This window comes from Papaver somniferum, chromosome 8, assembly GCF_003573695.1.
Source record: "Papaver somniferum cultivar HN1 chromosome 8, ASM357369v1, whole genome shotgun sequence".
Taxonomy (NCBI): domain Eukaryota; kingdom Viridiplantae; phylum Streptophyta; class Magnoliopsida; order Ranunculales; family Papaveraceae; genus Papaver; species Papaver somniferum.
The window spans coordinates 116,602,954-116,613,972 of NC_039365.1; the positions used below are offsets into that span (position 1 = coordinate 116,602,954).

The window sequence follows — 11,019 nt, forward strand, 5'->3', positions numbered from 1 at the left end:
GGAAGCTTCGGCTTTGATTACTTACTTGATTTCACCTTAGATTTGAAGCGATTTCGAAATCTCCGATTGTTTCCTAACTAACCACCAACATCGGTACCACTACTTACTTGATTTCACCTTTTAACTTCTCGTGCCAAAAAACCCTTAACTAACCATCACAATGTAAGGGAAAAACCATGGTTCTCTCCTGTTTTCTCTCAGCAGCTAGCAGCAGTACCTCTCTTTTTCAATTGTTTTTTCTCTGAAACCATTTCAATGAAGAAGACGATGGGATGAAATAACAAAACAAATTATAATAAGAGGGCCACAGAAAAATTAATTAAGTCAAATACTTATACACGTCACCACTCAACGGAGTAAATGCAGGTCAACGTTGGTCTTTAGACCAAACACAAAGGCTGGACAAATGTTAGACCAAACCCAGGTTTTGGTCAAAACCTGAGTACCAAAAACCAAATAACCCTATTTTTTTTATCACAACATGTTATGTTTCTCCACTACCACCACTACAAACCACCACCACCACCACACACCACCAACCAACACCAGTATAACCACCACCATCGACCACTGTTGCCACCACCAATCATCACCACGCCCACCGACCACCAGCAACCATCACCGCCACCACCTCAACTTTTGTATTTCTTTTAAGGGAATCACCATGACCTTGGTTTTTTCAAATATATTACTAATTGGTAATATACTTCAATATTTAAAAATCTAACTACTCATAACAAAATCCATTATAATCTAGAATCATATATCTACAAGAATCTTAAAGATTCTTTAAGAAACATTATAAATCCACTAAATTCAGATAAAACTAGTATCTAATTTTATCTAGATAAATCATGATCCAATACACCCCTGTAAGCTCTGAGAAACGTGCTAAGTTACTAAACCTTGCAAGAGATTTGTTGTTTTATACAGTAAAACATCCTCTCGACCTTTTCTAGTACTGCCATGCAATTGATTGTGGATTTTAATAGCAGTTAAGGTGTAATGGACAAAGAATAAACATTTGATGACGAAGAAGAATAGAAGGAGAAAACACCTTCTCCAAGCTGATATCTATAGATTGGATATAATGGTGATGTTAATACCATTGAATGGGGAGGTTTAATATCGTTGGATGAGGGCTTAAAACGGGGGTGTATTTGCAGCCGAGATTTATCTTTGGCATTTTGAGGCACTTTGGGAATAATAGTAGACGTCGATCGACTTACAACGCTTATTTAGAGCCATTAGATTATACAAAACACATTTGTTTTTGTAAGAATGATATGCGCCACACTTTACACACACGCCTTAGTATGTTTACCAAATGCCTTGACATGTTTGCCACACTCCCATATCCAAATAATTGGACTTAATGGATTCTCCATGTAATTCTTTTCGGGCTAAGCCCATTTAATCATAAATCACTTCATTTCCTTTATTTTACTCGCAGATTTCCGCATTTTAGTCCATGGAGCTTTATTTCCTAAAAACTGCAAAACCAAATAAAAATTATTAAATACGTACAAAATAAAGAACTAAATAAATGCAAATTTGAGTAAATTAAGCACTTATCAACATAACAACTATGTCGTATAATTAGTTCGAGATTTTCAAACAGTCGCCCAAAAAATAATTAATTAGTTAATCATTAGATATATGAAGCCATCACACGCTTTTCTTTGGCAGAAGATAGGATAAAGAATGTGATACTTATGTTTTGGTACTAAATGATGTGTTATTCCCTCCAATTTGTAAGTATATTATTCCCTGATTCCCACCCAGTTGTTAGGACAAAAAAAATTTACCCACCCTTGTACGTTTTCCTATTATTTTTAATACCTTGTTTTCCACATATGTATTTATTCTCTAAATCAAGAGGGTAAGATCATGGACAGTGACAGTGACACCCAAGCTAATTACAAACGGATTTCTTGGTAGATTTGTGGCACCCATTTAAAATAGCGCAGTTCATTATTGGTTACCTTATCAACAACCGAGATTTGAACCAGATAGATGGTAAAGCTACATAAAATGTACTAACTTTAGTGACTTGAAAAGAACCAGTGTGACCCAAAATTCTCTCACGACCGAGAAGTTCCTCCGTGCTCGTAAACCTATCACTGATTCACCATAACTAAAAAAAGATGCCCAGTAATCTGTAATTCGCTACATGACTAAAAAATATATATGCTTGTGATCAAAATCTGCAACATGGCCAGAGATTTATATGGTGACCCAAATATGCCTTATAACATGTGCACTGTAAAGTTTTCACACCATGATGCAAAATAATCCATATGGTGATTCAGAAATCGGCAACGGAAAACACAAGAATATGTCACTATGGCCCTAAATCATGTGATAACAAAACCGAAAAAAAGCTTAGTGATCTAAAATTTACCTCATGATCACAAATTGCTTAATTTTTGTTCGACATCGGTAATTCCACTTGAAATTCGGTGTCCCATGTTTCGTGTGATTTTTGCATTACTCGTGTTTGTCGAGCTTCACTAAAATCAAATTTCTATATTACATGGATTGAAATCATGCATCAGTTGATGATTATGTTTTTGATGAGTTTAATTGAGATCGTCCATTTTTATGTGATTTTACTGCCTTACTTGTTGTATACCTTCGTAAATCTAACAGTGCTTTTTCTTTTTCTTTTTTTTTACTGATTCGGCATTCTGACTCGCGATTTGAATCAGGTACTAAAATGTCCCTGACTCAAAACATCTTCGATAGAAGACGGAAGATTTATCTTTTAATGGCTCGTAGGATTTTGGACCTTCATTTTAACTAAATTCATCTTCAACGGTAGATCCTACAAAACAGGAGGGATGAAATACTAATTTTTGAAGAAAGTGTTATCTAAACCTTTAGAATGACCTTCATGTCATATTTTCAACTTTTAATAATTAATTAAAATTCAATCACACGGTTAAGATTTTGTCACATGGGATTTTCTAAAGGTCAAACCTCTATATTATTGGAGATAGTTTATTAGTTATGGGTCCTATATTTACTGTCTGTACAAATTTTCTTGAACAATGGTCTTAATAAAATTTCCACATAGAATTTCTAAATCACAAATTCTTAAATCGGATGAGTGAGATCTAATTCAAAAAATAAACATATTGAATCAGACCCAGACGAATCAGATCATTTCACTCGGATCCCCTAGTTAAGTCCCGTTTGATTATTAGGGCTTGTTACACATGTCATAAAAACACCAACATGCAGCAAGTCCGTTTGAATATTAGGGCTTGTTACACATGTCATAAACCGGGCTTAAAGTAGTAGACTGCTTTACGAGTGGGCATATATTACTGGGTGAACGAGTGCGCAAATATATTACTGCAGGGTATGTGTGGAGTGCTGATCAGATGTATATAGAAGAAGACATAAGATATCAGAAAAAAATAGATCAGCAATCTGGATCAATCTTAAAGAGAACAAGAGAGTTCCTGGGGTCAATCCTTTGTTAAACAGTATACCACCACTGGTACGGCTGATTTATTATCATTTGTACTTCAATAAATACTTGAGTTTCATCAGAAGCATTCTCACTTGCGGGTTAGTTTAGTTTTTGTCATGTCAAGAAATTTCTCTTCACTTTCTACTGAATATCATGTTAACAGCTCAAGACGTATTTAGATAAGGAGAAATTATAGTACGACTAGGACCCGTATACGGTCACTATCAAAACCAACGCGGAACAAAATTAAAAAGAAAAATACGACCGATAAATTCAGTTTATAAGCATCCGATAATTTCAATAATCGGTTACAAGACGGTTTTATCGCAAAAGGGTTTCTTCTTCTTTCTCCCTCCTTTTCGTTATAAATAGTTGCTTTTTCTACTTGAAAAAGAAAACAGAGCATTCACTGAAATTTCTAATCCAAATAATAATTTGCGTGGATTTCTTTATAGAAAGAAGATGGGAGAAGTAGTTGTGATAGAGAAAGAAGAGAGTAAAATCAACAAGGATGTTGTGGAGTTAATATGTTCTGTTAAGAACTATGATTGGGGAAGAATTGGTGAAAATTCACAAGTTGCTAGATTGTATTCACTGAATTCTGGTTTAGAAAAAATTGATGGAAACATACCCTACGCAGAGTTTTGGATGGGTACTCATGACTCTGGCCCTTCTTTTGTTCGTAGTAATACTGAAAGTGATGATGAAAAAGTGGGTTTAAGTTCGGAGACTTCGAATAATAATAAGACCTTGAAATCATGGATTTCTGAAAACCCTCACGTTCTCGGTGATAAAGTTGTCCAAAAGTGGGGAACTGATCTTCCTTTCTTGTTTAAGGTAAAATTTCCTCTCTCAGAATATTTGATATGGAACTTCTAAAATACAGAGGACGTGGTAGTAATAAGTCTGTTTAAAATTATTACAGGTGCTATCAGTATCAAAAGCATTGTCAATACAAGCACACCCAGACAAAGAATTGGCCAAGGTACTGAATGAATCAAATCCAAGTGATTACAGAGATGCTAATCATAAACCACAGATGGCATTAGCTATTACTCCTTTTGAAGCTTTATGTGGCTTTATCACTCTTCAAGTAAGTCTGTTTCACTTTATCTCCTTCTGAAGATTTCTTTATGTTATACTTCTTTGAAAATATGTCAACCCATGGAACCTGGAATATGTTTCGGTATCTAAACTAAGATCAGAACCAGAGCCAGAACCAGATTTGATTGCTGTTGAAACTTGGAATTAATATTCCTATTTTTGGTTATAGATAAGTAAATTGTTATAAATAAATGAAAATTGTTTGGGTGCACAAAGTTGGTATTAGGTAGTTAAGTCTAACTTTGTGATTCTTTTTGCTCTTGGCAGTTTCATGATATTTTAGAATTGAAATTACCAGGCCTCCAAGGTTTAGGTTAGGGATATAGTGTCAAGATTGTGAGTGAGGTTGGTAGAATTTCTTAGTCACATAACACAAAATTGGAATTATCAGGCCTCAAGGCATGATACTATCTCTGATGATTTGGTCTATCACAAAATTGGATTCTGTCGTAGTTTCATGTGGGCGCATGAGGCCACATAGTGAAAGTTGAAAATCTGAAAAAAATGATCTAGATCTCGATCCTAATAGCATAAGACCACAGCGAAGGTGGTCTACACCTTGATTCTAACATGGGGGATTGTGGATTAACACTCCATCTAGGAATAACCAAATCTGGAACATAACACATATACTACTTTTATTTCTAAACTGCATGAAATCCTAAATGAGGCATAAATAGCGCAGTATGCTTTTGTAAACACTGCTCAATATTGAAGCTGGGGGTAACACCCCTCTCGTGGGTTGTAGCACACAATTTTAAGTCCAGGTCAACTGTGTTTAAAACTTGCCAACGACAATTCCTCTTTTGCTTTTGTTCCTTTGTGTAAAATTTGTTTCATTAAAAGATACTTGGTCCCAGAAATCCTTTAGACGGGGCCACATTTTAAGTTCTTAACGTGTTTCAGTGGGAATGGTTAAGCAGACTTCTGTTGAGAAATGCTGATGCGCATTAAACACTCAGATCACTTCAGGTTAACATGTAGGATCTCAATGAGGTTCTTCCCCAAAGCAAAAATTAGCACTTGTTCATGTTGGTTTACTTACTAGTCTTCTATTAGTAGACTTTAGTAGATGACTACACATTGAGTGCATGAGTACAGTGGAAAATATATCACTTGGTCTTATTTGTTGTTCCATTTCATTAAAAACTTGGGGCTGGAGATGTATGAACCACAGACACATTTGTTCAACTATCTTTATTACATATAGTTGGGTATTAGTCTTGGCTTAAATTTCGAATCACTTCTTTCAATCTAATTGTTCAGTTCGTCTGCAAGTTAATGTTTTTTTGACATGTATGTGTAGTATCATTCGATGCATCTTTCTCACATTTGTTGCTCTGTTGTTGCAGTCATGATGTTAGTTTCTACGCAGTTCTCTTCTCTTTTTTGTTAATGTTGTCTTGAAGTAATTGTAATTGCTTTTATCTGCACCACTTATCTGCCATCTCAGTCGACAAGTTTATTGCATTTTATTCTGATGCAGGAATTTAAGGATGTTCTTCTAAGTGTTCCTGAGATTATTGAACTGGTTGGTAGTGTTGCTGCGGAACTACTGTTGGCTGCGAAGGAAGAAGATGGGGAGGAGAAAACAAAACCACTTCTGAGATCTATCTTTACTATACTCATGTCAGCAAGTAAAGATTTAGTTTCAGAAATGGTATCTAAAATGAAGGATCGCCTCACTGTGGAATCTAAGGTATTTATCATTACTGCATGCTTATGTTACAAATCCTTATTTTCTTAGTACTAGGAAATCAACGTTTAATCTGTAGTTTGGAGCCAATACACCTTTCAACTAAAGATCCACGGTAAGAGGAGATTAATCCTCTTGAAAAACTAGCAGACTAAATAGTTCTATTTCAGAAGTAGCTTTTCAAACAGAAATTGTGAGCTGGTGGTTAATTTCCGCTTCACACAAATCCCCTTGAAGTCCTACAGTTTCCTTTTGCAATGATTAGGCTTTTTAAAGGAAATAAAAAGGATATTTATAATCTTGATTCGATCCTTCTCTGCAAAATTTAACCTTATCAAAAAGTGTAAGGGTTAGAATACGAGTGGTCCTTTATCTGAAAAAATTCTGGGTTTTGCGACTTAAAAATTTTGTAGACTTACAAAAGTTATTTCTGTTTCTTAGATAGTTAAATATTAGTTTTATGTTTGTTATTTGACATTTACTTATTTCTAACAGGTTAAACAACTGACGGAGAAAGAACAACTAGTTTTACGACTTGAAAAACAATATCCAGCTGATGTTGGTGTTATTTCAGCCTTCTTTCTGAATTACGTTAAGCTCAACCCTGGCGAAGCATTATATCTAGATGCAAATGAACCACATGCATATATTTTTGGTGAATGTGTTGAATGCATGGCTACTTCAGATAATGTTGTTCGCGCGGGTCTTACCCCAAAATATCGAGATGTGAAAACACTTTGCTCCATGCTCACTTACAAGCAGGTACCCCAGTCTATACTAATGTACTGTGTGTCAAACTTAAGAAACCTCTATATAAGTATGCTTTTCAACAAGAAATCTAACTAAATCTACTGGCATTAGATGAATGTGTTTAGGAAGTAGATAAGTAGTTTATGTGAGTTGGTTGAATCAGTAACCTTTGGTACTATTGCAGGGCCTTCCGGAAATTCTACGTGGGGTTCCTTTGAATCAGTATACCAAGAGATACACACCGCCGTTCGATGAATTCGAGGTTGATTTTCGCCTTCTTCCTGAAGGAGAATCAGCAATGTTTCCCGAGGTTGAAGGACTATCTATATTCTTATTCGCAACTGGAGATGGGACTCTGCATACATTTAGCTTGACGTCAGCTGCTGAGGATGTGATTAGAGATGGTTTAGTTCTTTTTGTTCCTTCTGGTACAAAGATTGTTATTTCTGCATCGTCCGCAACAGGTTTACAATTATATAGAGCTGGAGTAAACAAGAGGTTCTTCCTTTCTAATGGATGCACTTGATTCGCACAGTTATGGTCTTGTATGGGTACCCTCAATCTGATGATCTATGAAGGTAAAAGAAGAGTTGTAAACTCCAATTTATTTTTAAGAGCTCTAGTAATGCTTCACTTGAAGTTGTAGTGAAACTATTTTAATATATTTGGTTGTGCTTGGAAAATACACAGGATGAAGCGTTTTTAGTGATAGTGATCTCGTTGTTTATGACAATGGCCATGTTTCCCTCAGAGATGGAGGTTTACAGTAGCTAAGAAAATTACCTCTTAGTGGACAAAATTGCTTCATAACAAACTTCTCTAGGACTCCTCTTAACATTTGTAATGCAGTTGATAATTTATCAAAAATTCATAGAAATCGAGCACAAAATACTGCAGAATTAAAAACAAACACAACTGTATCCATCACAATAATCAACATAAGACATAAAATAATCGAGACAAACCTACCTTGTTTTCATAAAGAAGAAACCAAAATCCTAATCAAGCACTCTCCACTCGAGATCCGACCATTGCTAAACAAAATAATTTAACCTACGATCTCAAGACAACAAAAATCATAATAGACCAAGCATGCCGCATAGAAACCAACATCAATCCCTTCCTCTTTTCTCAGTACCTGTAGTGAGCTGGCTTGTATGGTCCTTCAATAGGAATACTGATGTAGTCAGACTGATCCTTGGTGAGCTTGGTGAGCTTAGCTCCAAGCTTTCCTAGATGGAGAGCTGCAACTTTCTCATCAAGATGCTTAGGCAAAACGTAAACCTTCTTTTCATACTTTCCACTCTTTCTCTCATTCCACAATTCCAACTGAGCAATGACCTGGTTGGTGAATGAGCAGGACATGACAAAACTAGGGTGTCCAGTGGCACATCCCAAGTTCATCAAACGACCCTCAGCAAGAATGATGATTCCACTTTTAGTGTCAGGGAACACCCACCTGTCAGTCTGGGGCTTAATTGTGATCCTCTGAACACCAAGGAATGTCTCAAGACCAGCCATATCGATCTCATTATCGAAATGTCCGATGTTGCAGACGATGGCATTGTTCTTCATCTTCCTCATGTGAGAAAGCATGATAATGTCTTTGTTTCCAGTGGTGGTGACAAAGATATCAGCCTTATCTACAACATCTTCAAGGGTCTGAACTGGGATACCTTCCATGAGGGCTTGAAGAGCACAGATTGGATCAATCTCGGTGATAATGACCTGGGCACCAGCTTGCTTGAGAGCAGAAGCACATCCCTTTCCAACATCTCCGTATCCGGCAACAACAGCGATCTTACCAGCAATCATTACATCAGTGGCTCTCATGAGACCATCGGGAAGTGAGTGACGGCATCCATAAAGGTTATCGAACTACATTCAAAATAATAGTAAAATGTGAGACCTGGTATGCTAGCTTACATGATTATTCAAAATTTACAAGATTTACCAATAAAGGACATCCATTGAGGACTTCCTTCACAAAATCTACAGACCCAGGGTTATCAAACAACATTTACAGTCATACTGACATGTTGGACTACACTATGTGATTATTCAAATTCAGAAAATCCACAACATGGACATAAATTAAGAATCCTGTAAAACCTGAAGTAATAAGAGCACTCAGCAACACATCTGAACCCAAACACTCCCTAATTATTAAACTTCAGATCGAAAACAACAAAACTGCACCTAACAAATCTAAACGCCTTAGTTCATATTACTATTTAAAAATCAAACTTCTCCTTAGTTCATATTACTATTTAAAAATCAAACTTCTCCTTAACAAAATCAAAAGTCCACCTTATCTCAATTCTGCAACTGTTAACACGGTATCACAATCTACAGATCTATCAAGCAACATGGTTACCAATCAGTCCATAATCTCACAAGTACAAAAACCCTTCTTAAACCCTAATCTCATGTAAACCGTAAAATTTCAAACAGAAAACAACCACAAAAGCATAATTCATGATTTAAGCTTAGAAAACTGAAATGTAAACCACAGATCCAAAAAACATCTTAAAGAATAATAAGATTTAAGAAAGTAAATATACCTTGCTCTTGGTGACGGAGTCGTTAACATTGATAGCAGGGAACAACAAAGTACCATTCTCCATCATCTGGTATAATCTCTTAACACCAGTGGTGGTCTCCTCAGAAACACCAACTAATCTCTCCTTCATCTTACTGTACTTCTTAGGATCTTCTTTCAATCCTTCTTTAATAATGCTCAATACAATCTGAAACTCAGGATTCTCGGTGCTAGTAGGATCAGGCACTTTCCCAGATTTCTCAAACTCCTCTTCAGCTTTAACACCTTCATGGATCAAAAGTGTTACATCACCACCATCATCAACAATCAAATCTGGACCACCACCTGGACCCCAATCTAGAGATCTCTCGGTACACCACCAGTACTCTTGTAGAGTCTCTCCTTTCCAGGCGAAAACAGCAGCTGAGTCACGTGCGATGACAGCGGCGGCATGATCTTGAGTTGAGAAAATGTTACATGAACACCAACGAACTTCAGCACCGAGTGCAGTTAAAGTTTCGATCAGGACGGCGGTTTGAATGGTCATGTGAAGTGATCCAGTGATCCTGGCTCCTTTGAATGGTTGTGATGGACCGAATTCAGTTCTGCAAGACATCAATCCGGGCATCTCAACTTCAGCAAGCTCGATTTCGAGTCTACCGAAATCGGCTTGTGACATATCTTTGACCTTGTATTCACGGCCTGATGAGGTTTTCTCTACTACAAGAGACATGACTGAAGATCAAGTTTCAGATCTGAACTGAAGAAACGAGTGAGGAAGAAGAAGATTCAGTTTCTCTCTCTAGGAATTTTAGAGTGAGAAAATGGAGAGGAGATTGAATGGAAGAAAGATTTTGTTTATATAGGAAGAGATAATGATTTTGTGGTTGGTGATGGCTATTCTTAGCCGTTCGATTATTTGTGGGACCTATGACCCAACAAAGATCGAGTGTTTGATGAAAAGGATTGTTCATTGAATGCTAATCTAGGGTTTGGGTTGTGGGGTTTAAAAAAATGTATATACAACTGTTGGATTCTTTTTTTAACGGTCCAGAATTAATTGGATCGAAAGTGGTCTCAATTGGTGCCCGTAGGAAACGGATCTTAAATATCTGTGTGGACCCTTTAGTTGAATTTTGATTGCGTGTCCTAAGAAAGTACGAATCTTTGTGTGTATTGTTAGGTGAAGTCAAGATATTGGTGATGAAGGGTATGGATATACTGATATGCAACGTGTTAACATCTCGTTAAACAAATGATTAAGATTTTTATCGGGGAATTACCGTAGAAATGATAGGACTTACTATGACAAATAACATCTATTGGACCTAATAACCTAGGAGAACGAGCTGCTGTCTTCTCCACATGCGTTATCACGTGGATCACGTGACTGACTGGTAATACTTGCACCACATAGAGTGGGACCAAAGCCCAGAAATTGTAGAT

The 11,019-nt window shown here is 36.6% G+C and overlaps 2 protein-coding genes across 3 annotated transcripts; one reads left to right on the plus strand and one right to left on the minus strand.

Moving 5' to 3' along the window:
- Positions 1-3,857: 3,857 nt before the first annotated feature.
- On the plus strand, positions 3,858-7,937 carry LOC113302736 (mannose-6-phosphate isomerase 2-like). 2 transcript variants are annotated; one of them, XR_003337063.1, is made up of 6 exons: positions 3,858-4,318; positions 4,407-4,574; positions 6,072-6,284; positions 6,777-7,043; positions 7,216-7,609; positions 7,722-7,937. XR_003337063.1 is itself a non-coding variant. In XM_026551675.1 (5 exons), the coding sequence occupies exons 1-5, from the start codon at positions 3,944-3,946 to the stop codon at positions 7,555-7,557; spliced, it is 1,365 nt and encodes a 454-aa protein (XP_026407460.1). In that variant the 5' UTR covers positions 3,858-3,943; the 3' UTR covers positions 7,558-7,781. The 2 variants fall into 2 exon arrangements, 1 of the variants encoding a protein (XP_026407460.1); XM_026551675.1 differs by having other exon boundaries at positions 7,216-7,781.
- On the minus strand, positions 7,873-10,417 carry LOC113302735 (adenosylhomocysteinase 1-like). Its single transcript, XM_026551674.1, has 2 exons — positions 9,596-10,417; positions 7,873-8,909 (listed from the first exon to the last, which is right to left on the minus strand). The coding sequence occupies exons 1-2, from the start codon at positions 10,304-10,306 to the stop codon at positions 8,163-8,165; spliced, it is 1,458 nt and encodes a 485-aa protein (XP_026407459.1). The 5' UTR covers positions 10,307-10,417; the 3' UTR covers positions 7,873-8,162.
- Positions 10,418-11,019: the final 602 nt, after the last annotated feature.